This window comes from Magnolia sinica, chromosome 15 (genome assembly GCF_029962835.1).
Source record: "Magnolia sinica isolate HGM2019 chromosome 15, MsV1, whole genome shotgun sequence".
NCBI lineage: Eukaryota > Viridiplantae > Streptophyta > Magnoliopsida > Magnoliales > Magnoliaceae > Magnolia > Magnolia sinica.
The window spans coordinates 9,012,051-9,039,555 of record NC_080587.1 but is presented as its reverse complement, the minus strand read 5'-3'; the positions used below and the strand labels follow the sequence as shown (position 1 = coordinate 9,039,555).

Genomic DNA, 27,505 nt, shown 5'->3' with positions numbered 1-27,505 from the left:
CTGATGGACAGAGAGGATTTTACATTTACAACTGGTGGACCCACATAGCTTGGGGGTTTTGCATTCTGCTTAAAAAAGGTGCGCGATAGATGATTCGGCTCAAGTTCCTGCGCCGGAAACCTAGGTGGGCCCACCGTGATGTTTGTTAAAAATCCACTCCGTCCAACCGTTTGGTTAGCTCATTTTAAGACATGGGTACAAAAATGAGCCAGATCCAATACTCAAGTGGGCTGAGAACGTGAGGATTGATCGTGAACGTCCACAGTTAAAATACTCATGGGGCCACAGAAGTTTTGAATCAAGATAGTATTTGTGTTTTCAGTTCATCCCAGTGGGAAAAACGTTATTAATGGTATGGATGGCATGTAAACATCACTGTCCACCCCAGAGAGGTTTCAACCGTAGGAATTTCCCTACCTACATTTTCCTTTAGTGCGGCCCACTCGAGTCTTGGATCCTGCTCAGTTTTATCCCTGTATCCTAGAATGATATAAAAAAACAGATGGACGGAGTAGATTTCTCACAAATATCACGGTGGGCCCCACCTAGGTTTCCAGCGCAGTAACCTTTAGCAGGAAATCCTCGTCCGTTTGACCGGCCCGGCTGATCGTCGGGCCTACGCAAGTGTAATTAATGGAAACGGATTCGCTACTCCCCCGGTGGCTAATGGTCGGTGCTCTGTGGACCCATCATGATGTATGTGTTTCATCCATTCCGTTCATCCATTTTAAAAAATTATTTTAATGTTTGATTTCAAAAAGAAAGGGATATAAATCTCAGGTGGACCATAACACAGGAAAACAATAGTGATCGGATATCCACCATTAAAATCCTCCTAAGGCTCAATGTACTGTTTATTTGACATCCAATCTGTTTATTAGGTCATACAGACCCAGATGAAGTTAAAAAACAAATATCAGCTTGATCCAAAACTTTTATGGTCCCAAAAAAGTTTTTAATGGTCACCGTTCATTCAACATTGTTTCCTTTAATGTAGTCCACTTGAGATAGGGATATACCTCATTTTTGGTCTCATACCATAAAATGATCTAGAAAAATAGATGGACGGCATGGATGAAACACATGCATCATGGTGGGGTCCACAGAGCACCAACCATCAGCCAATGGCAGGTGGCAGGGGAGTAGCCAATCCGTTTCCGACCGGCTGATCATCGGGCCTACGCAAGTGTAATTTATACACAGAAAAGCTTTGATGCTCTGGCCAATTGATACACAGGCGTTATAACATTGCATGCAGCATGCAAGCAAATCAATTTATACCGTCCAAACGGTGACCCCCACTTTAGATGGATGGCAAACCAAAAATCATCCGTACGTGGGTTGTCCACTGTTAGTTGCCAGTAGCCTGTGCTCTGTGGGCCCAACCATGATGTATGTATTTCATCCATGCCGTCTATCCATTTTTCCTGATTATTTTATGGCAGGAGCCCAAAAATGAAGTAGTTCCAGATCTCAAATAAGAAACATTGATTGATTGAACGCCCAGGATTAAAAACTTCTCATGGCCCATAAAAGTTTTGGATCAAGCTGATATTTGTTTTTCCCTTTGTACAGGTCTGTATGATCGTGATCAACGTGTTTGATTTCAAATAAACATTACAGTTACCCCAGCAGGTTTTTAATGGTGGGCATTCAATAACTACTATTTCCTGTGGTGTGGTCTACTTGAGACTTAGATCTGCCTCATTTTTGGGATCAAACCCTAAAATGATCTGAAAAAATGAATGGACGGAATGGATTAAAAAATAAAATAATTGTGGGGCCCACAGAGCACCTCTACCGGCAGGATTTACTGGATGGTCGAGATAAAAAAATCCAATGGCCTAGATTAAGCGGACAAGTATACTCGAATCAGAGGTTAAGATTTTTCAACTAATTTGATTTTTGGAAGATGGCTTATATACAACAGGTCACTCAGTTTGGACAGTTTAATTCGAGTCAATGTACGTGCAACATGTGCAGTTCCTGGCTGCCCGCGTACCAACCGCAACAGGATGCCAGAGTATAAAAAAAAACTCCTCAACCCTCAAAACACCTCCTCCCTCTCCCGCAGTCTCTCTCCGTCTCTCTCTCGCTTTGGGTGAAGAAGAAGAACCCTCCCTCTCTCTCGTTTTGGGGCGAAGAAGAAGAAGAGAAGTGGTATGGATTTTTCCCTTTACCTGAGATTTATATTTTTTCTTTTTGGGATATTTTTTTTAAAAAAAATTTCGACCTAATTTCAGCCATCCAATCTGCTGGATTGGACACAGGGGCTGAGAAATTCGATCATTCATCAGATGGGCACTTCCCAACTTTGGGAATTTCTTTCGGACGCGGATTTCCTGCGACCCCCGACCCCAGGAACTTCTGCGTTTGGAAGCTAGGTGGGTCCCACCATGATGTTTGTGAGAAATCCATCCCGTCCATCCGTTTTTTAAACTCATGATAGGGCATGAGCTAAAAAATGCTTCTTTGGAATGAAATAGAGATGTGGGCTCACTTCATGGATATTGGCTTTCAGCAAATTCTGAGAGAGGAAAATTGTACTACTGGTTCTTTAGCAAAGGAAGAGATCCATAAATTTCTCTGTATAGGATACTATTATCCATTGCCTTTATGGATGTCGTATCCTTTTCGCTGTGCATTCTCTTACAAATTCGTATGTTGTTAATGTGATAATATATGTGTTGTACGTGTATCTGTATAGAATATAGAGGTGTTGTACATGTGACGGTACTTTCGTCTCTTCATACCCCCTTCTATATATTGTAGTTTGCTAGAGCCTTGATAGAGCTTTTAGATATTTTACTCAAAATCTACATATGTTTTCATCAATTAATAAGAAAGGGTGTCGAGTTTGCTCTGTCCATGTTTCCATGATTGGCCTTACTATTTTCACCCTTGAGAAGAAGCAAAGGTATCCTTTGTATAACTCAATCCATTTAAACATAATTAAAATCTTATCTTGGTTTTTTTGTGCAAATCCAATTTGTAAACGAATCGTATCGATTGAATGTTACTCTTTTCTACACCTAGCAGAATGCCATATGCTTGCTCTCTGAGTGCTGCTCATAGGCTGCAACTGGGCTTCAGGTCAATCCGAACCTGACAAACCCAACTTGAGTATGGGTTGGGTTGTCAAGGTCCTTGGATTGGGTTCAAGTTGAAAAATGCCGACTCAATTTGAATTCAGTTGGCATTTGGGTTGAGCAAATTCAGCTGAGGTTAGGTTGGGTTGGGAATAATCACATGTATTTGGGTCGGGTCGGGTCATGTTTGGTTTACAATAGAGTACTTCGCCTTGGACACCTTCGGTTGGGTCCTCTTGAGGTTGGGTTGACCCTCAACCTGACCCAACCTGCCCAAGTTGCACCCGTAGCTGCTCATGAGCAGACACATAGTTTGCTGATTTTTTCCAAGATATGCACATGTGTGCAGCTCATGGTTTGTGATATTTTTTTGAAGGGTAAACAAAAATTTAGTAGAAAGCAGGAAGGAACATAAAATTAGTTTTGCACACATGTATATCATCATTGTTTATGATTCTAACTAATTTTGCACACATGTATATCATCATTGTTTATGATTCTAACTATTCATTTGATGGACCTAATTTTTGATAGGGCCCATGCTCAGTATCTCTGGGATCAAAAGATCCGAAGGGGCTGTTTGTTTACCACTTAATATGTCACTGAAATCTTAAACTCAGATTTCAGCTACTCAATATGCTATTTTGGGTGTTTGTTTAACACACTTTAAAAAAGTCCTTAATGAAAATTAATTACTGAATTAATTCAGGGGTGGCGTATGTGCCGAAAGCGGTAAGTTATTTTGATGGAATGTGGTAAGTGATTTTAAGTTGAAACATTTTCGGCAAATGACAGGTTTACCCCTTTTAATGTAATCTCCGTGAAGGCTTTGAAACAACTTGGGTTGGAGAACACTTGGCAAAGTCTTGTGTGCCCCATCATAATGCATGTGTTATACACCATCCATCCATTTTTTCAAATCATTTTAGGTCATGAGCCCAAAAATGAGGTAGATCCAAAGCTGAAGTGGACCATACCACAAAAGATAGAGGGGAGAATGATGTCCACCATTGAAACATTCTTAAGGACCGCCGTGATGTTTATTTGCCATCCAACCTATTCATAAGGTCACACAGACTTGGATAAAGGGAAAACACAAATATCAGCTTGATCCAAAACTTCTGTGGCCCCTAAGAAGTTTTTTAGGATATGCGTTCAATCCCCACTGTTTTCTATGGTGTGGTCCACTTGGGTTTTGGATCTACCTCATTTTTGGGATCATGCCTAAAAATGATCTGACCAAATGAATGGACTGCGTGGACATAACACATGCATCACGATGGGCCACACAATCTTGCCAGGTCAACACGGCGCTAAGGTGCCATGTTCTGGACTTGCGAAAGGAGCGGATTAGGTGTTACCCTAGTAACACGTTAGTGGGTGTTAGGCTGACTGTAGCACCTTGATCTTGGCACTCACCTTGATGTGTGTTGTATATCCACGGGGTCCATTAGTTTTTCCAACTCATTTTATTTTATGGTCCAAAAAATAAAGCAGATCCAAATCTCTAGTGGACCACACAATGGGGATTGAATGCCACCATTAAAAATTTCTTGAGGGCCACAAAAGTTTTGGATCAAGTTGATATTTGTGTTTTCCCTTCATCTAGGTCTGTGTGACCTTATCAATAGGTTGGATGACAATTAAACATTAAGGTGGGCTTAGGAAGTATTTATTGGTGGACGTTCAATGACCGCCATTACCTATGCTATGGTCCACTTAGGATTTGGATCTACTTCATTTGTGGGACCATTCCCTAAAATGAGTTCGGAAAACACCCCTTCAATCAGTGTTGGAAAAGCTATGTGGGCCCGCCATGGTGTATGGTTTATCCACGCCATCCATCCATTTTTCCATATCATTTTAGGTAATGAGCTAAAAAATGAGGCAAATTAAAATCTCAGATGGAGCACTTTGATAAGTATATTTTATATCCACACCGTGCGTTAGTTTGATAAATATATTTTATATCCACACTTTCCATCAATTTTTCTAACTCATTTTAGGGCCTGAGCCCAAAAATGAAGCAAATCCTAATTTCAAGTGGACCACACCACAAGAAACAATGGTCATTGAACGGCCACCATTAAAAACAACCAAGGGCCCACCATAATCTTTATTTACCATCCAACCTATTTATAAGGTCACATAGGCTTGATGAAGGGAACAAACAAATATTAGCTTGATCCAAAACTTTTGTTGCCCCCAAATTTTTTTTTAATGGTGGGAATTCAATCCCTGTGGTGTGTCCGCTTGAGATTAGGATCTTCTTTATTTTTATAACTGTATCCTAAATTGATCCAGAAAAAATGGGTGGACCATGTGGATACACAACACATACATCAAGGTGGGCACCATGGTCCGACATTGCCCCGATAACAACCTAATCCACTCCAGCTTTGGAAGGACGCCAACTAGGTGGGCCCATCGTGATGTTTGTGAGAAATCCACCATCCATCCGTTTTTTCAAATTATGTTAGGGTATGGGCCCAAATTAGGGGCAATTTGTAAAATTCCCAAATTTCAGACATTTTTACCAAACAGAAAATTTTGGATTTAGTACTAAATTTTAGTGTCCAGGAATTTTTTCAGACAGTTTACCAAACGGGCATTCCAACACTTATCAATACTTAAAATTCAGTGCATGATGGATCCAATACTTCAATTAATTTTGGACTCTTTTTTTTTTTTTTTTCAGTTTATCAAACGCACCATAAGGCTTAATGATTTAATGTTTAACCTCCCTCCATCGAATGTGGGCGTTTGTTGTATTTTCCCTCATGATCATTTATTTTCCGGCCATTATATCCAAGGTTTAATGTCTTCCAATGATTTCTGAGGCATCCGACATCCACGCACAAGTTCTGCTAGATCTATGGTTGGGATCGCCAATACATGGGACCCAAGCATGTGGGATCCCGCATTTCAGCGAAAGTGAAACTTTATAATTCTTTCGATAGCCAGTATATGCATGATAGGGCTTCCTTGCAACTCATTTCCCACTCTCCTTAGTTTCACAAACCTTCCCTCTCTCTCTTTCTATGGTTTTGCAAGACTAGGGCTGTCAACGTATCAGGTAGTGGTATTACCTGTATCCTGATTCGACTAAATGAATTGTATTTGGGTCCTGTTGGGTTTAGGTATGGGTGTATGAAGTACTCTATCTGGATCTGATCTGATTTGAGTATGCTGTTGGTCTAGTTTCGGGCGTCTTGTTGGGTCAAGTTTTGAGCATGAATTAGGATTTGGAACTGTTTTTGTTCCAAATTCGGGTCTAGAAGTGGGTCCTTATTTATTTTCAGTTGCATATTCCGATCCAATCCACTAGAAACATGCCTTTTGTATGGTTTTTTTGAATAACAACTATGATAAATAAAGGATGAGAGTATAAAAAATATCATATATTTGAGTACCTGCGTGCGTTCGAGTTGTGTACCCGACCCGATCCAGATGCTAATCGTACCTGTATGTGGGTTTGAATCTGACTTGGGGCCTGTTTGTTAATGCTGATTTTTTTTAAACTTAATATGGAATTCGAAAAGTGCTTAGTATTTAGTGTTGTTTGTTAACACCGAATGTGGAAAGCGCTTTGTAATTTTTGCCGAATTTTTTTGACGAGGGACGTCTAGCTTAATGGTGAATCCAGAATGCGCTCTGTAGACTATTAAAAAAAAAAAAAAAATCTAAATTCAGATTTCAAATTCAGACTTTGGACTTCAAATTTAACAAACAGGCCGTTGGTTATTAATTGGGCCTGAAGTCTGAATCGAGATGGATTAACTAGGTCAGATAGTTTTGGTAATGAATGTGAGTTGCCGGTAACATCTGTTACAGGGAGTTCTTGCGACACAAAGCTCTGTGGGGCCCATTGCGATGTTCATGTGAAATCCGCTCCGTCCATTAATTTTGCCAGCTCATGTTAGGATGAGAGCCCAGAAATGAGTTAGATCCAAGATCCAAGTGGGCTACACCACAAGGAACAATGGGGATTGAATGCCCACCATTGAAACCTTATGTGGGCCCACAAAAGTTTTGGATCAGGCTGGTATTTTTGTTATCCCTTCATCGTGCTTCTAATGGGTTGGATGGCAGAAGAACATCATGCAAACCCCAAGAAGGCTTAAATGGTGGCATTTCCCTTCCCCGCTGTGTTCCTGTGATGCGACCCACTCGGGTCTTGAATCTGCCTTATTTTTGGGCTTTCACACTAACATAAGCTGGCAAAACTGACTTAAAAAAAAAAAACTGGCGAAACTGATGGCTGGAGTGGATTTGATGTGGACATCGTGGTGAGCCCCAGGGAAATTCATGTTCCCCATTGACAACCCTATGCAAGATGCCTCTTTCCTTTTCTCGCCAGTTTTGTACTATCGTTTTTTCTTTTTTCCTTTACTTTTTTAGGAGACAAAGGAGGTGATTTTCTTTTCTTTTTTCCTTTGCTTTTATTGAAAGGCAACATGGCGGAGGTGATTTCAATGGCTGACATTGAGGCTATGGCCCAGCATATTGGAATCGATTTGTCCAAAGTTGATGTGGACTCTATAAAGCTCCCTCCGGGAGAAGATTTTGGAATCAAAAGGTAACAAAACCTGACCCTAACTCTCCTTCTATTAGAAACATTAGGTATCTGCACTCCTTCAAATCCGAATATCCATTTTCATTCATTTTCTCTTTCTTGCAGTGATGATGATGAGGATATTCTTCAAGCGGATCCTCTGGAATTTGAGTCCGGATTCCAAAATGTCATTGTGGTCGACAATCTGCCAGTCGTTGCGCCTGAGAAATTCGAGAAGCTTGAAGGTGTTGTCCGGAAGATCTACAGTCAGATCGGCACAATCAAAGAAGATGGGCTTTGGATGCCTGTTAGCCAGGAAACGCAGAAAACCCTAGGATACTGCTTCATTGAGTACAACACTGCACAGGTAACTATGACGGTTGTGATCCCTTGTGAGGTTGGGGAGAAAAAAAAATAAATAATCAAATTTCTTGTTTTTTCTTGGTTCAATTAGATTATTTGATATTGTGAATGCAACTCCCTCAAGGGCTATGGCAAGGGCTATGGTACAATTCTTGGCTTGAACCAATGTGTTTTAGTTCTAGCCACTTCTTTATATAGGCGTGGGCTCCTCGGGGGAGGGGTGATGGACCAAAAACAACTTCATCCTTCATCAAGCAATCTTGGCTAACCAAGCAGCGAGCTTCTTCTCATTGGCTCTACCTCTCTTAACATCCATTTGCAGGCCAATTATTGATTAAGTACAAGTGTTCATGGGTATGTTTTCGGCATTGCGCATCACATAGGGGCCCACCTGATGAATGGTATGAAGTTTTGAAGGTGGGTCCACTTGCATGGAAAGCTGGTCCAAGCAAACAACTCCACAGTTTCAGGCTGGGGATTGCTTACTTTCTCCTTTAATTGCAGTAGGTGTTATGTAATCCACCATCTGATTATCCCGTCTCATGTTATGACTGGGTTTGGATGCATAAGTGAATTGATTTGGGAACATTCAGTTTAACAAGAGGAAATGACCAAAGCTAATGATGTTTCCAAGTAATTCATAGCAAGGACACATCTCAGATTGTAGTTATACTTCTTCCTAGTCCAACTTGAAATTACATAATTGTGGGTAGGTGCACAAACACTCGAATGAATAGGGGTGGTGATGGGCCAGGTACGGGTCATGCAAGGCCAGGTGTGGGCCCAGCCCAAGTCGGTATGAGCGTGGCAAAGCAGGCCCAAGCCTGAGCCCAAAAGAATTGGTTGTGCCCTTGCCTGGGCCCAATCCGCCTGGCCTGAAAATTGACAAAATCCACATTTCTCACTTGAATTTTCCTAATATATCTGTTGATCAAGTGGGTCACACATGCACAAAGATATGGACATTTTAGAGGAATGAAACCAACAGTCTACTTTCAAGCTTGATGGGTTGCCTAACCAAGGATTAGAATGGCATATTTGAAGAATATAACATGCATACAGATAAAGTCAGGTCAGTCCGGGCTGGGCTAAAATGACTTGGGCCTAAGCCTGACCTGAAAAATGATCGGGCCATCCATGAGAGGCCAAGCCCAGCCCAAAGTGAGGTTGGGCCGGCTACCTGGCCCATTGCCACCCTCAATTATGAGTGCTTATAAGTGGATGGATGCATGGATGGATGGATGGAAAGGAGATTGTTAGATTGTTTTTAATTTGTTAGATTGTTAGGTTGTTTTTAATTTGTTAGATTGTTAGATTGTTTTTAATTTATTAGATTGTTAATTTGTTATATTATTAAGTTACTATATGAAAAATTAGATAGCAACTCAGATGGATCCAACGGCGATGCAGGAGCTTATAGTAATATGCCAAGAAAGCACTCATCCTATAGAGGAAATTAGAATTAGATTAATGTCGTGAACAATGTAATTATGATGGATGCAATTATAATGGATTATAATTGTATTTTATGTATTTTGCTTTTATGCTCAACTTCGAACTCGAATTTGAAATTGAATTCAAACTCGACTCAAACTCAATAGATCGAACTCGAACTCAGCTCGAAAGCATGAATTCGGATTGAAATGACAAACTCAAACTTGGCTCGAAATCTCGAGCTCGAACTGGCCCGAGCTGCTGACCAAACCGGGCCGAGTTGGACAACCATACTCGATGACTGAGCCAATCTGAGCCAAGTCCGAGCTGGGGTTAGCTGCTGGCCGAGCCAAGCCGAGCTTGGCCCAGCTCGACTCGGTTCGACTCGTGTACGCCTCTTACTTACAAGGAAAGTACAATTTAGTCACTTCTCCTTTGTGTAGAGACACCCAAATTGCTAGTCAATGTGAGAGTGCATCCAATTGCACCCTAAATGAGCATGTGCTAAGTTTTTAACTACGGGCAAATGAATAAAAGCAATTTTATGAGTTTGATTTTGAACATTTTGTCATCTTGTACTTTATTATGCTTTACATGGTTTTTTTGTTGTTGTTGTTGTTGTTGTATTATGAGACGTGAATTATTATTGAATTGCTGTTGTAGGAAGCAGAGCTTGCAAGGGAGAAGACGAATGGGTACAAGTTAGATAAGTCGCATATATTTGCTGTGAACTCATTCGATGACTTTGACAAGTACATGAAAGTTCCAGACGAGTGGACTCCTGCTGAAATAAAGCCATACACACCTGGGGTAAGCGTCTCCATTTTTCTTGATAGGCATTCTTTGTAATTCTTTATGTATTTTAGGAGGTGGAGGTATGGAAAGCTTATTTTTGAGGGAAGGACTAAACTTTTTAAAAACTAAATTGTTCCCCTTTTTAGTCCACCTTCACAACCCTTAACCACCGCAAGGTTCTTGGTTTATATATTTAATTTGGTTGTAAACATTACTCTGTTCAATTTCATAATTATTGATGGTTGGTGAACTGCAATATTATACTTTGTTCAACTATTATCCAGCCTATTCACATGCTATAAGACCAGCGATCCTTTATGGAATAGAATGTTGGGCAGTTAAGGAACAACATGTCCATAGGAGTGTAGCTGAAATGAGGATGTTGATATGGATGAGTGGCAAGACGTGGAAGGATAAAATTAGAATAATGCAATCAAGGAAACTTATGATAGTACCAATAGGTAATTAGACAAGGGGAAAGTAGATTTTTATCTCTCTCTCTCTCTCTCTCTAAAAAAAAGTAGACTTAGATGGTTTGGTCATGCGCAATGAGTGAGTGGGTACAAGTCGAAGGCTCTAAAAGGGCAAGCAGAAGTCCCAGAAGTCTGTGGATGGAGGTAGTGAGAAAAGACTTGATTACCTATGGTCTAACTGACGGTATGGCCCTTGATAGAGTAGAATGGCAGAACAAGATTCTAGCTGACCCTAATTAATTGGGATAAGCCTTAGCTGATGATGGTGTAAAATTGTACTTATTTTTACGAAACCTGACATACAACTGTGTAGTTTCGTTTGATACTTGGGAAGGTTGATGATGCAGGACATGAAATTAAACATGATGTGTGAGATTTCAGGCTTAAGATCACCTTAGTTCAGAAACAATTACACAAATTTCATATCCCACATAAAAAGTCCAAACATTTAAGTAAAGGGGAATCTATGCGGGTCCAGGCCTACACAGGCTAAGACTGGACCAATAAAAATTATAAACCAAACGATGCTCAAAGGGAAATAGGAATCAACTACACATGCAAAACAAACAGTTCCTAATCCAAGGGTTTCCTCAATCTCAATTCAAGGAACTCTAGGGTGAAAAAAAATGGGGCAAATAAATTAGGGCTAATGCAAACTAAGGCTAGGGTTTAGGAAATAGGAATGAAAAGAGGAAAACCAGAGGAAAACCTGACCTGGAGAAAGCCCCGGCGTGCAGATGGTGACCTCGGGCTGACGCACGTGCGCGGGTGGGGTAGCCGCATGTGTGATGGAAGACCGCCTCCTCAAAGTGGCACCTAGGCCTTGGTCGGCCAGGAGAGACCTCCAAACTCTCCAAGTTTGACGACGATCCGACGTAAGGTCGAGGCGTAGTGCTCCGCCGAAGTTTCAGCCCTCCTACAGGTTCATATTTTGGAAACTGGCTGGAGGGGAATGAATAGCTGCAAAAGTTGAAAAATTTAAAGCAAAAATAATGATAGAAGATGAGATATATGGATGGGAGAGGGTAGGAACGGATGAAGATAGATGTGGCTTCACCCCACGTAGTTAGCCCTTCGAAAAGGGAGGGCCTCGCACCCACTTTTAAATTCTTCCACAACTCATTAAGAGCAGAAAAATAAAGTAAAATTTTTTGTTAAGCTTGAAATAATTAAAAGAACTATAAGGGGTGCCTATTTATAGGAAAAACCCTATACCCCAAAAACTCGCACCATGTGTGCAACCTATTACTTGGCAATGAAGTAAACTAAAATAAAAACTAAACAAAGAAATCTAAAGCGTTCATGATGTTTTAAATAATAACAATAAGCAAAACCTAAAATATGAAATCAATCCGACTAACGGGTCATGATTATGAGATCCCATGATGGGCTTTTCTTGGTTATCGGGCTCAATCTTTTGAATCGAAACTCCGTCTTCTAGCATGGGGGCCCTCCTTGAACGTTGTCATCGATCCATATAGATGGTGGGGCCCTCATTCGTGCGTACGTGCGTAGAGGGCGGCGTGCGTGCGCGTGATGTCCCTATCACTACTCTTACCGACCTTTCTTCCCAGCCTCTACCTCCCATACCTAGCCTTCACACACTCAGAGCTGAAATAGAGGATATCCTAGACCATCAAATAGTTTCCACGTCGGATGACGGGTTTCAGAATTACCTGGTTAAATGAAAGTCACGCCTAGCTTTAGACAACACGTGGCTCACTGAGGAGGAGCTTTAGAGACTTAATCCTAATATCCTGAAGCGGTTTAGGAGTTTTATTTTGCCAGTGGCGAAATCTTCGCAGCCGGGGAGAGTTGATGGGGACATCACGCGAACACGCGCATGCACGCCGCCCCTTACGCACGAACGCATGAAGGAGGGCCTCACCGTCTATCTGAATCGATGACGACATCTAGGGAGGGCCCTCATGCTAGAAGATAGAGTTTTGGTTCAAAAGAGTGGACCCAATAATCAAGAAAAACCCATCATGGGATCTCATAATTATGGCCCGCTAGTCGGATTGATTTCATATTTTAGGTTTTGCTTATTGTTATTATTTAGAACATCATGAACGCTTTAGATTTTTTTGTTAGGTTTTTATTTTAGTTTACTTCATCGCCAAGTAATAGGTTGCACATATGTTGCGAGTTTTTTTGGGTATAGGGTTTTCCCTATAAATAGGCACCCCTTGTAGTTCTTTTAATTCATTCAAGCTTAATAAAAATTCCTGCTTTATTTTTCTGCTCTCTTAGTGAGTTGTGGAAGAATTCAAAAGTGGGTGCGAAGCTCTCCATTTTTGAATGATTAACTACGTAGTGTGAAGTCACATCTATCCCCATTCGTCCCTACCCTCTCCCATCTATATATCTCATCTTTTATCATCATTATTGCTTTGAATTTCTCAGTTTTTGCAGCTATTCATTCCCCTACAGCCAGTTTCCAGAATCTGGACCTGTAGGAGGGCTGAAACTTCGGCGGAACACTAGTACTCGATCTTACGTCGGATCGTTGTCAAACTTGTATGGATTGGATGTCTTTCCTAGCCGACCAAGGCCTAGGTGTCACTTTGGGGAGGCAGGCTTTCATCACACGTGCAGCCAACCCACCCGTGCACATGCGTCAGCCTCGGGTCTCCATCTGCGCGCAGGAGCTTTCTCCGGGTCAGGTTTTCCTCTTTTCATTCTTATTTCCTAAGCCCTAGCCTTAGTTTGCATTAGCCCTAATTTATTTGCTTTTTTTTTCCTCACCGTAGGGTTCTTTGAATTGAGATTGGAGAATCCCTTGGATTAGGGATTGTTTGGTATGCATGAGTGGTTGATTTCTCTTTCCCTTTGAGATTATTTGGCTTATAATTTTTATTGGTCCAATCTTAGCCTGTGTAGGCCTGGACTCGTATAGATTCCCCTTTAATTGAATATTTGGATTTTCATGTGGGATGTGGAATGTGTAATTGTTTCTGAATTAGAATGATCTAAGCTTGAAATCTTGCATATCATATTTAAATCTCATGTCTAGCATCAAGTAGGTATGGGAGGTACAGGCTGGAAAAATGGGTCGGGAAGGGTAGGTATGGGAGGTAGAGGCTGGAAAAATGGGTCGGGAATGGTAGGTATGGGAGGTAGAGGCTGAAAAATGGGTCAGGAAGAATAGGTATGGGAGGTAGAGGCTGAAAAAATGGGTTGGGACGGATAGGTATGAGACATAGAGGCTGGGAAGATAGGTCGAGAGGGGGCCATGGATCAAGGGAAAAGTCTGGAGAATCAGGATGTTTAGGCGAACGGTTGGACAATGCATCAATGGCCGCTTGAAATGCAACTAGATCCTCCACATTAAATATGGAACTAATTCCCATGGAGGGTGGAAGATTTGCCACATACGCATTGAGACCGTTTCGTTTTATAATTTTGAAGGGTTCGGCGCTACACGCGTGTAACTTACAAACGGTCCTCGGAGGATACCGCTCCGGCCTGATGCGGACAATCACGGAGTCCCTTATATTGAATTCCTTGAAACATTTATGTTAGTCTGCAAAAAATTTGTAATATTCATTACTAGTAGTGATCTTCTGCCTGATTTCTTGATGCTATGAATAAATGTTGTGTGCAAAAGACTCTGCAGACTCTGACGGCCTATGAGACAGTGACATAGGGACAAGATCAATAGGTTTCTCAGGTTTATAACCAGTAACGTCTTCACAAGGACTGAGACCTGTAGACCTATCGACGGAACTATTAAACGCAAACTCGGCTTTAGTTATTACGGTGTCCCATGTTCTGGTGTGCTTTATATCTACTACTAAGAAGTCGATCATTTTAGTGGCTTGGTTCTGTTTGTCTCCAGCTGTGAGCGAGAGTTGAATTGCCCCTTCAGGGGGAGACTCATCCGCTAGATCATCAGGAAAGACATCACAAAACTCATCCACTACCGGAATGGCTTCAGTGGGTAACTTTACACAAGCCTCTGGTGCACTCTCTCCAGCCACAAGGCCGCACATGTTGTACCCATGGTCTTGATGTCCCTCATGGGGGTGGGGTACGGGTGCACGCCCATGACTGATTCCTTGACCACCTTCATTCATTGGTCTATTCTCTTGGCCACCTGCCTGAGATTGGTCATCTTCCCTAATGGTGGGGTTTGTCCTGAGGGAGGCCTCTATTTGGTCAAGGCGTTGATCTATGCTTTGTTCCAAGCGCTTACCTTAAGACTCGATCTGTTGGGACAACTTGTTTAGTAACTCTAGCAGTTGTTCCATGTTTATTGTATGGTACTAGCCAAAACCATGACCCATACGTGTGGGCGTACAACTTGCTAACTCCACTTAAGAACTTTTTACGACGACTATTTGGGACTAAATGATCCTATGAGACTCTATATGAGGGAAACTACGCAATGCTACTAAAATCCAGCAATATAGTTATCAAATTAAAGGAATAACAGAAAGTTACAACAATGTAAATTGCTAACTTCCTGCTAACATAAATTTCAGCAACTAATATCAGGGACTATGGACTCCTAAAAGCTACATGTGATGGACTGGATGTATGAAGGACTCAAACAAACTAACCCTAAATAAGTAATGTATTCCCCTATAAAAACCCTAGGTTCTGATACCAAATTTGATGCAGGATATGAAATTAAACATGATGTGTGAGATTTTAAGCTTAAGATCACCTTAGTTCAGAAACAATTAAACAAATTCCATATCCCACATAAAAAGTCCAAACATTCAAGTAAAGGGGAATCCATGCAGGTCCAGGCCTACACATGCTAAGACTGGACAAAAAAAATATATATATAAACTAAACGATGCTTAAAGGGAAATAGGAATCAACCACACATGCATAGCAAACAGTTCCTAATCCAAGGGATTCCTCAATCTCAATTCAAGGAACCCTAGAGTGAAAAAAAAGGGGCAAATAAATTAGGGCTAATGTAAACTAAGGCTAGGGTTTAGGAAATATGAATGAAAAGAGGAAAACCAGAGGAAAACCTGACCCGGAGAAAGCCCCTGTGTGCAGATGGTGACCTCGGGCTGACGCACGTGCGCGGGCGGGCTGGTCGCACGTGTGATGGAAGCCCGCCTCCTCAAAGTGACACATAGGCCTTGGTCGGCCAAGAGAGACCTCCAATTCCTCCAAGTTTGACGACGATCCGACGTAAGGTCGAGGCGTAGTGCTCCGCCGAAGTTTCAGCCCTCCTAGAGGTTCAGATTCTGGAAACTGGCTGTAGGGGGATGAATAGCTGCAATAGTTGAGAAATTCAAAGCAATAATGATGATAGAAGATGAGATATATGGATGGGAGATGGTAGGGACGGATGGGGATAGATGTGGTTTCACACCACGTAGTTAGCCCTTCGAAAAGGGAGGGCTTCGCACTCACTTTTGAATTCTTCCACAACTCACTAAGAGAGCAGAAAAATAAAGTAGGAATTTTTATTAAGCTTGAATGAATTAAAAGAACTACAAGGGGTGCCTATTTATAGGGAAAACCCTATACCCCACAAACTTGCACCGCGTGCGCAACCTATTACTTGGCGATGAAGTAAAGTAAAAAAAAAAAATCAAATAAAGAAATCTAAAGCATTCATGATGTTCTAAATAATAACAATAAGCAAAACCTAAAATATGAAATCAATCTGACTAGCGGGACATGATTATAAGATTCCATGATGGGCTTTTCTTGATTATCGGGCCCACTCTTTTGAACAAAAACTCCGTCTTCTAGCATGGGGGCCCTCCATGGACGTCGTCATCGATTCAGATAGACGGTGGGGCCCTCCTTCGTGTGTATGTGCGTAGGGGGCGACGTGCGTGCGCGTGAATCATCCTCTAGGCCTTATCCCAACTAATTGGGGTTAGCTACTTGAAATCTATTGTGCAATTCCACTCTATCACGGATCATATACTTAGTTAAACCATAGGTCCTCGAGCCTTTTTGTACTACTGCTCACATCCTTTTGGGGCTTGCCCTTGTTGGGCCTAGATGGTCAATTTTAATGAAGCGGACATTTGAGCTATTACAAGTTGAGCCTTTTCAAAGGCTCCTGCAGTTAGGTGATAGTGGAAGGGGACTTTAGCTTATTGGGCATCTCTGGAACCTTGGTAATTTTCCTTCATTTCATGAAGTTAGATCCACTAGTGTTACCTTTTTTGATTTTTATTTTTGAAAGGTAAGAGCCACTAGTGTTATCTCTTGATCTTATTTTTTAGTAATGTCTTTAGAGACGCAAATATGGTGGCACTTGTCACCCAAAAAAAAAAAAAGAAAAAAAGAAGAAGAAGAAGAAAAGAAAAAAGACAAAAAGAAAAAAAGCTAGTATGGTGGTGAAACCGTGGAAGACAAGGCGTGCCATAACAGTAACGGTGGCTGTAAGAGCCGCCACCATTACTGTTACAATATTGGCTGTTATGCCCCCCCCCCCCCCCAATAAAAATAAAAATCATACAAAGCCCAATTATGTATCTTCCTATTAAATGATGCCATTGGATATTCATTATGTGGAAATCTGTATTTTTTAGGGCTGACAATTTCATTCAAATTAAAAAGAGGGAAAGTGCATCATAATAAAGGAACTAAGGTTCTGATATGCATTGAAGACCCCACAACCTCTCCTTTTGCTGAGGAGCCTGCCAATTTGTTTGCCTCTTTCACCATCGGTAAATGAAATGTTTAAGCTAGAGGTTTTATGGAGGATTTTTATCAAACACACAGGCAACCTTCCACGGATCACCTTGCCATTCCTGGCCCACGAGATGGCATTTCCATAACCTCCTCTAGCAATAACAGGGCCCCCGAGAGTATAAGTGAAATGACAAAGACTTCCTCTTAGGGCCTATTTGGATTGAAGGCAAACTAGGAGAATGCAAGCGAAAGCAATAACGTGACATAAGTGGGAGGTAAACTGACATCAGCGTCAGGGGTAGCCAACTCTTTGCACCTGTTTGTTTTGCTAGAGAGATAGAACATACTTTCCTTTGCATTGGCAACTATTTTGATTGCAATCCCACGAAGGGAAGCCTCTTTCCCTTCTAAATTGTCATTTAGAACGTTACATCAGAGGCAAACTCTTTTCCTTCCATTTGATTTTTTGGAAACAGGGTGTACTCTCTTGTTGAGGAGGGGAAAGCAAATGCAAGCACTTCTCTACAGCATCCACTGCTTCCCAAACAGGTGCAAATGCCTTGTTGATGCAAACTGGTTGCATTCCCTAGTTTGCATTCTATCCAAACAGGCCCTTCTCTAGGAAAAATCTGGATTGCGCTGCAAATCGTTGGCTCATCTAAGTTGACTGAACTGTTGAGGAGATGTTGACCTTGTTTTTTGGGTAGTTGCTAATGTCATGCATATCTTTGCGTCATTACAGGAAAATCTACAGCACTGGCTTACTGACGAAAAAGCAAGGGACCAGTTTGTCATTCGTGCTGGTTCTGATACTGAGGTGTTGTGGAACGACCCAAGACAGCTGAAGCCTGAATTGGTTTACCGTCGCACTGTAAGTGAATATTGCTTTTCTATACTCATTAGACCAATATCGAATTCTTACTTCCCATTTTTCATGATATGGAATCATGCCCGAACTTGTATTCTGAAACTAGTACAAATGCATGTATGAGGCCCATATTCTGTTGAAAGCAGCAGGCAACAAGTCTCCATGATCTTGCCCTAACTATTCTGTGGTATTCTTGGTTACACCCTTGAAAGTGTAACCGATAACATATGGTTCAGTTTTGGCCAAGCAAAATGTGTCCATTGATGGGTTATCAGCCAAAAAAGAAAAAGAGAGTAGAATCCCTGTCTCTGCTAGATCTATGGATTCATGCAATATGTAAATGTTAGATGCTAATGCCATGTCACACCTTTGTAACAATATTCAATTTGTATTGGTGAACAAGTTGGCTGGGTAGCCCTAAAAAGCCGAGTGCAATTTCAGAAAAGAACTAATGGACTATTTCAGTTGCTTGTGCGATACTATTTTATGGTGGGGGGCACTCCATGGTACCAGTACCACCGTAAGCTTATGGTGGCACTAGGCAGATGTTGGGGCCATGTGATGTATGAAGGCCAGCCAACCTGTCCATCATATGCGTCACCTCATATTACCTCCATGTGCCAAAAATCAACCTGATCCAACATTCAAGCGTGCCACAAAACAGGGAACAATCTGAGAGGGGACACAATGGCCTGATTTTTGGCCTGACCCGCATCCATACCAGTTGAAGGGTCTGAATGGGCTGGATTTCCTATATATAACACGGTGGGTCCTCAATGCAAATCAAGGGTGGTTATTGCCTCCCAACTTATTCCAAGTGGTGTGGCCCACCTGATTCATGGATCACCCTGATTTTAAGGCCCTGCGAGTAACATGTACAGATGCAAATGGACTGATTGGATTTTATGCATGCATCATGTGGGCCCCACATCTTCCCAGTACCACCGTGGCTTATGGTGGTATTGCTACCACTAGAGTGCCCCTTTTATGGCAAGTTAGTGTTAAATGGTCGATAAATGTATTCAGAATTGTTTGACTTTTTTTTTTACACACGCACACCCACCCCACACACGCCGTAGTGGGATTTCACCACCTATGGATACTCGAACCCTTGACCGGGTGTTGAAACTCCTGAGAGTTTACCACCCGAGGAATTGTTTGACTCGCTTTTACCTGAATCAACTTTCTTATAGGCATCTTCTGTCCTAGGAAATGGGCCACATGAATTTGAATGGGTAGAAGTTGACAGTTTTTTGCCACACTGCCTTCAAAATTATGGGAAAATAACTTAAATTACCTAATTTGTTTGTGAAATCAGTTAATGACTTTTGAGGCCATGGGGGCCAAAGTTCAAGTATTATTCAGTGTAAACACTGAAAAATACAAATAAAAATTCAGCCATAAAATGCGGAAATGATAAAAATAAGTTGAGACGGATTTGTTAGTGTATAATATGTTTTTCCTTGAGAAGTACGGGACAAAATTCAGCTACGTACATGGAGTACATACAGGTTATTCTAGACTGTGTAAATTTAATCATCCAAAAGTAGAGGCAGGTTGTTCACCAAGTCCTTGTATAATAGGCTTATTTCTACAAGTTATTTGCAAAGGCATTCCCCTGCATGTAAAAATTATTCCCCTTGTTATTCATCTGCTAATTTGCCTAAACACTGTTTCCCATGTGAGGCCAACTGTGTTGTGTGTGTGCCATTCAACCCATGCATTAAGGGCCTGTTTGGTTCGGCATATCAAATGAGATTAGATGGAATTCGGCGGTATTATGTTCTGATATCCAACGAAGCCACGTTTGGTATTGGAGACGATTTGGAGCTTTGGAAAAGGTGCCCAAACCTTGCCCATTGAAAAGGGATTTGGTGTATTGGTCTTGGATTTGCGATATCCAGTGACGGAGAGAAATTTTCAAAAAAGCCCTCTCATTTCAGGGAAATAAGGTCTAGGCTATGGTGATGATTCACCACCATTTTGAAAATGACGCCCCATCATCCGCCACCTTTTGGCAAGCATACGGAATCTGGACTGACCATACATTGACCATTGTTTTGTATGGATCATAGGTGGGAAAAAAAACAGACTGATCGAACAGAGCCAACCAGCTGATTGGCAGCTACCAAAATGGACCGTTGAAAAGATCATTGTCAACGGGATGTTTTCAATGGGCAATCCAATGCTCCAGATTTAACAGTCTGGATTTCCCTTTTGAGGATGAGAATGGTGGTCAACCATCACCACCATAGTCAAGGCCACAATAATAAAAGAAAATAGAGGAACGCAAAGAAGAAGGAATATTATGTACTCCGCATGGCTATCCAAATTTGTAGCCCTCCATTGCATTTCTCTTCCTATCTTCCCTTCTCTTAAATCCAACCTCTAGAATCTCAAAGAAGAATATAGAAATTACAAAACCCCATTCTTGAATTGATCTCTTCTTCTCCTTTCTTGCCCCCAATTCCCTGTATCTCTCTTCGGCATTTCATCGGCAACATCCAGGGCAACTAACCAAGCCATTCTCATTACAAAGAGAGCAGCTCCTGAACCCACCTTTCTCCAAAACGCACTTTTGGCTGCCTAGGGTCGGCCGCAGAGTAAGAACTGGACCCCACCGCAACCATCGCAGACGCTGGACTCGACCTTTGGGAACCCTTCGAAGATCTTCTTTAGCTTCCCAGATTCATGCAATTGCTGGATCTTTCATTGGTCCTGCCGATATATCTCCCCCCAATAAAAAACCCTAGGGAGGGTGAGATTCCTCTTCCCCAAGTCTGCCTCCATTTCCGAATGTTACATTCCAAATGTGGTATGTGTTTCCTCCTTGGATTACAATGCCGAAACTATATATTCCAAACATGGAGACGGGATTTGGTGTGTTACTCCAATCCATTGACAATACCTGAAGTTAGTTGATTATGACTTGAAGCTAATTCCATCCCCACCTAATACTACTTAATCCTATGCACCAAATAGGCCCTAAGTGATCTCCACCATGATGATGGATGACCCAAAACGTAGGTCTTTGTCTAATCATTAGGTGGGAGTTGGACATATCATAGAAAACAGTGAACAACCACCCAAAACCTCTAAATTCACGTGGTGGCCCACGTGATGGTTGGATTGGCCTAATTTTTGGGGCGTCAAACTTTCATGGTGGGCAACACTGCTGGATGTGTAGGATGGCATTTACACACCACTGTGGACTTGTATCAGAAGCAGTCTCAATGCCATCATAGATAGGAGTTTGCTTGCTTTCCATCACTACTGAGGATGCAATGTGTGTTGCAACCCATTGGGGTGTACATATTGAGATGGTCCTGTGATTTGAATTATCTGTATGCTAGATACTACCATAAATAATCTATCGTGCTATAGTCACACTTTAGTGACGATTAAATGCAAGCCATTGAAAATCTCTTTTAATTGTTCTAAATTTATCTATAGATAATTTTCTACACTGCCTTTAAAAGTATGAAAAAACATCATAAATTACCAAATTTGTTTGCGAAATCAGTTCACAAGTTCGAGTCCATGAGTGTATAGTGTGGACTGTTGTAAGTGGGAGTGCCACCATTTTTTGGTAATGTGATGAGGATATCAGACCCGTCAAAGTTTATCAAAGACGAAGGTGGCCGGCGAATACATCTTTATGGCTCGATGATGGTTCGTGGCATAACCAAGGAGGATTTTGAAGACCTTACATGTGTCCCTGGATTAATTGAAGGCCCTACATTAGGAGGATACATGTGTAGGATGAGTTAGAAGCCCGATCTGTTACGCGAGATTTTTTTATTTTTTATTTTTATAGAAAGCTTTGTTTTGCGCATTTTCTTCTTCTTTTGTTATAGGGGTAGTTTAGTCATTTTCTTTTAAATTCGAATTTTATAAATAGGGTGTTTTCTACCCTAAACCGAATAATGTTTTTTTTTTTGAAAGCTTGGTGCCTCTTTCCCCTTTCTCTCTGTGGTAATTTCTTCTCCTCCTAATATCTTTTTTTCTTCTAAATTCTATTTCTATCCCTCCAACATTCTTCTTCTCTTTCTATGTGACTTTTCAAAAAAACCTTCTTCTCTTTCTATGCCTAGTATTCTTTGATTACTATTGACCTTGGAAATCTAAGAATTGATCCCGACCCTCTCTCAGATTTTCCAGCAGTCCCTATTATAGAAATCCTTTGATTTCTTAGATTAGAGAAGCTGCATTGATTGTTGGATTGAAACCATGTAAGATCGGGAGGTCCCATCCCTCCCTGGATCCAATCCATGCATGATTTGAATACGGTACCGCATGATTGTGATGATAGTCATCAACCATTAGAGGTAGGCACGGGAAGACCTGATCCGGCTAACTTGACTCGTCCGACTCGACTCGACCCGAACCGAGTAAGCTTCGCCCAATCCGAACTCAAACCGAGTCGAGTTCGAGTTACCCAGTAACTTGACCCGACTTGACCTGAAACTCGATCCGGTTAGACTCGACTCGATCCAAAACCCAACTTGACCCGACTCTCTAACCCTACCCCGACCTCATCCCAACCTCTCTCTCTCCCTCCCTCATCCTCCTCCTCTTCCAAGCTCGACAACCACCCACCACCATCACCCTCCTCCTCTCTCCCCTCTCCTCTCCTCTCCCCTCCCTCCCTCCCTCCCTCCCTCATCCTAATCCTCTTCCTCTTCCAAGCCCGACAACCACCCACCACCGCCACCCTCCTCCTCCTCCTCTCTCTCCTCTCCACTCCCTCCCTCCCTCCCTCATCTCTCAATCCGACTTGGTGCCAACTCGACCCGACTCGGTACTTCTAACCGGATCGGACTCGGTACGGATCAGTCCAGGCCAGACTGCACTCGGATTGAGTCAGGCATGCTGGACTCGGTATCGAGTCGGATCAAGTTTGGGTCAGGCCTATTTCAAAACCAGATTGAGTTGAGTCAGCCCTAACTCGGTTCGACTCGACTCGACTTGATGCGCAGCTCTAGCAACCATTGCATGTTTCCTTTGTTATTATCTTTACTATGATTTGGAATGTTGAATATTTTAATTGATTTGCTTAGTTCATTTCGCTGGATAATTTCCGTGCTCACACATGCATTCTAGTTTAGACTGTCCTGCATCATAATGAAATACTGAAACTGCATACTTATTTCATTTGCAGGCAAATCCTTGCTGCATTGCACTTTCTCACAAATCTGGATTATAGATTTGATTTCCTATGCAGCATCATGTGTGTTTACTTTGTTGTAATGTTTATTTGGGTTTCTATAATTCTCAGTTTTTCATGCTTTTCTTGATGGACCATGTTAAATTGATTATTCTTAACCTGTGTATGAGAGCTTATGAGGACTCACCTCATCTTGGCTTTGTTTTGGCAGTTCTGGACTGAAAGCTTTGTGCAGTGGTCTCCACTTGGGACATACTTAGCAACAGTTCATAGACAAGGTGCAGCTGTTTGGGGAGGTGCCGCGACATTCAACCGCCTAATGCGCTATGCTCATCCACAGGTTATCTCCAGCTCATTTTTTTTTGTTCCTTTCAGTTCACTTGCTTGGCATTTCTTTGGTTTGCTGTATATCTTTTGTCGGATTCATTGCAGGTAAAACTCATTGACTTCTCTCCTGGAGAGAAATATCTGGTCACCTATAGTAGTCATGAACCTAGCAATCCCCGTGACACACATGTAAGCAATCCACATGCATTAGATTTTTTACTTTATCCACCTAAAGGAATTCTCTCTCATAAGCAGTTTTGATTTCAGAGGGTGGTACTGAACATCTTCGACGTGAGAACTGGAAAACTTATGAGGGACTTCAAGGGGAGTGCTGATGAATTTGCAGCTGGTGGAGCTGGGGGTGTTGCTGGAGTCTCCTGGCCTGTTTTTAGGTGATTTGATTTCTTTCTCACATGTTTCTGGGTTTATCTGAATTTCTGTGTCTTATTGATGGAAATGGTAATTTTTTCAGATGGGGTGGTGGAAAAGACGACAAATATTTTGCCAGGATTGGGAAGAATGTCATCTCAGTATATGAGTCAGAGACGTTCAGTCTCATTGATAAGAAATCTATGAGGGTTGAGAATGTGATTGACTTATGTTGGTCGCCGACTGATCCCATACTTGCTCTGTTCGTACCAGAGCTAGGCAGTGGAAATCAACCTGCTAGGGTGAGTGGGTTCGTTTTGATGTGAATTGGTTACTATCGGATAGGGGTGGCAATGGGCCGGGCTGGGGCTAGTCCTGTCCCAGCCTAGTCCCCTATGCCTTAGCCCTAGCCCTAGCCCTAATCGGGCTAGAAAGGCCTCGGCCCTGGCCCTATGAGGAAAAGAGTGGAATGATCAAAGGTTTGAAATACTCCACATCTAAGAAACGTTTTGCGGTATCCCCTGGCTGCAATTAATCCATCGTATAAATGTTTTTCATCATAGAAACATCACCCTAGATCTGAAAGTGCTGCTAATCTACATGTGCATTGAATGGGACCACTCACAAGGGTCTTCAAATTGTGCATTCTTTTCCGACAGTGAACTGCTTGATGATTGAACCGGGCCAGCGGGCTGGGCTAGGCATTCATCATTGGCCTTGGCCCTGCCCGGACACCAGGTCTAGATTTCAAGGTCAGGCCCAGTCCCCAGGCCAAGTCATAGGGGCTCAACTCTAGCCTTTCGGGGCTGGGCCAGGCAGCCCTGCCCATTGCCACTCCTCTTGGAACATGTTTTTCAGTACATTTAGTTTATATTGTGTTCATAGGTAAGCCTTGTTCAAATCCCGGGCAAAGAAGAACTGAGGCAGAAAAACCTCTTCAGTGTCAGCGACTGCAAGATGTATTGGCAGAGCAATGGGGATTACCTTGCTGTCAAGGTTGACAGATACACGAAGACGAAGAAGAGCACTTACACCGGTTTCGAGCTCTTCCGCATCAAAGAACGAGACATCCCAATCGAGGTCTTGGAGCTCGAGAATAAGAACGACAAGATTATTGCATTTGCTTGGGAGCCCAAAGGCCACAGGTTTGCAGTAATCCATGGGGACAGTCCAAGGCCCGACATAAGTTTCTACTCGATGCGAACAACCCACAACACCGGCCGAGTCTCAAAGCTCACAACCCTCAAAGGCAAGCAGGCTAATGCTCTTTTTTGGTCCCCTGCTGGCCGCTTCATTATCCTTGCTGGGTTGAAGGGTTTCAATGGGCAGTTGGAGTTTTACAATGTTGATGAGCTTGAGACCATGGCCACCGGCGAGCATTTCATGGCAACTGACATTGAATGGGATCCGACTGGAAGGTATGAACTCACTATGAGAAAGCAGCAGCTACTCCAGATAGTAGGATTTCAAACCTTATTCTCTGCATGCATGTGTGAGATCCAAGTCATTCATCTGTGGGTCCCGCCATGTATGTCTATGGCTCATAAATCAGGTTGGACTGCTCATATATGAAAAAAAAAAAAATGGACTAAAGAAAATTGACCACGTGGGGGCATGCATGATGATTGTGCTGGCCTGATTTTGTTAAAGGGTGTCAGTAGGTTGGGCCAGCCCATTGGGTCTAGCCTGTCATGGACCAGACGGAGGATGATACACTATTAGACCTGTCACATCAGCCCTAAAAATTCAGAACTGACTAGTAAGGTACAGGCCTTGATCATTGTCACTTTATCTGTTGTCCGGCTGGACTACGACAACAAATGCGCATTCTTTTTTTGGATATATGTATAATCATTATCGGCATCATCATTATCATCATCAATGTATGCCCCTAAGTAACCTCGTCTCAGTTACTTGGGGTTGACTTCATGAATCCCGTTTCGCCAATCATTTGAAAAAAGGAATTCTAATGATTTTCTTGGCAAATCCTTCATCAATTCTCCTCTTTTACTGGGTCAGGGCCAGCTGGTGCATTGCTACCAGGTGGAGTTAGGAGTATACTATCATTTAAAATGTGTTACATGCTATTGACGTGTATAAATTGCATAATGGGTCAGATTTGGTTTTGATATATATCCCTTGATTTTTTTGGTCGGGAGCTTGGTTTTGATAAACATCCGTTGATTTTTTTGGTCGGGATTGTGCTCAGGACAACTGTCACTCTGGCAATGCCCCAACCTACTGATGTCCCCTGATTTTTGGGCCACAACCCATACATGATGGGGCCAACTTGATGAAGGGCTGGCACTCTAGGACCATAGATGGGTACAATCACCATTTGTCTGTACTCTGCAGCGTTTTTGTTTTGGGTGGATCATTTGTTTCGCTATCTTGATAGTTACTCTTTGCAAATACAGATATGTTGCGACTTCAGTCACTTCAGTTCATGAGATGGAAAACGGCTTCAACATATGGTCATTCCATGGCAAGTTACTATACAGGATTCCAAGGGATCATTTCTATCAGGTAAAAAGAACCAAATTCTTGGCTTCAAAAGCAATCTACTGCATGGTTTCTAGACTCGCATTGACTTGTTTTTGTTCGAGTCTGACTTGATGGGAAGGGGAATCATGGTGTCGAACTGGATCGGGTAGTGCCAAATCCGAGTTGACTCATCCAGGTCGCACAGCTGACTTGGAGGATGAGTTTTAAAACCATTATCTACTGACCTCCAATGACAGGTTCTAACATTTGGGTTCTTTTCTTTTGTTGCTGCAATCAAACAGTTCCTGTGGCGGCCAAGACCACCTTCGTTCTTGAGTTCGGAGAAGGAAGAGGAGATTGCAAAGAACCTGAAGAAGTACAGCAAGAAGTACGAGGCGGAGGACCAGGATGCATCGTTGCTCTTGAGCGAGCAGGATCGGGAGAAGAGGAGGATGTTGCAGGAGGAATGGGACAGATGGGTGAAGGAATGGAAGCGGTTGCATGAGGAGGAGAAGCTGTATCGGCAACAGCTGCGGGATGGAGAAGCAAGTGATGAGGAGGAGGAATACGAAGCCAAAGAGGTGGAAGTCGAGGAGGTTTTGGATGTCACAGAGGAGGTTGAGTACGATTTCGAGCAACAGGAGTAAGTACAAAATCCGAACCATAACCTAAACACATCTGAGGTGAGTCTTCAGTTTTTGCAGTTATTTCAATCTTATTTCATACGGAAGACGGTTAATTTCTGTTTAACTTCTAAAACATCATACTTTGAATCTTCTTTTTAGTATTTTTGGCAGAGTGGAAATGAAAATGAGTTTGAAGTATAGATATTCTGGGAGTGTAAATCTAGTATTTTTCACATCCCTCCTAGGAAAACCTTTTTGTTGCCTCTCCTTAACATTGTTTATCCAATCTCGAAATAGCCACTCTTCAAAACCTCTACTTTTTTCAACGTGG

At 42.2% G+C, this 27,505-nt stretch overlaps 1 protein-coding gene across 2 annotated transcripts; it reads left to right on the top strand.

Annotated features, from left to right (window-relative positions):
* Positions 1-2,026: 2,026 nt before the first annotated feature.
* Positions 2,027-27,376, top strand: LOC131226614 (eukaryotic translation initiation factor 3 subunit B-like). Of its 2 annotated transcripts, none has more exons than XM_058222192.1 (12): positions 2,027-2,160; positions 7,542-7,668; positions 7,771-8,011; positions 10,105-10,251; positions 18,076-18,204; positions 23,580-23,708; positions 23,801-23,884; positions 23,963-24,087; positions 24,168-24,366; positions 24,950-25,482; positions 26,482-26,590; positions 26,851-27,376. In XM_058222192.1, the coding sequence occupies exons 2-12, from the start codon at positions 7,547-7,549 to the stop codon at positions 27,193-27,195; spliced, it is 2,163 nt and encodes a 720-aa protein (XP_058078175.1). In that variant the 5' UTR covers positions 2,027-2,160; positions 7,542-7,546; the 3' UTR covers positions 27,196-27,376. The 2 variants fall into 2 exon arrangements, with proteins under 2 accessions (XP_058078175.1, XP_058078174.1); XM_058222191.1 differs by having other exon boundaries at positions 2,060-2,160; positions 7,491-7,668.
* Positions 27,377-27,505: the final 129 nt, after the last annotated feature.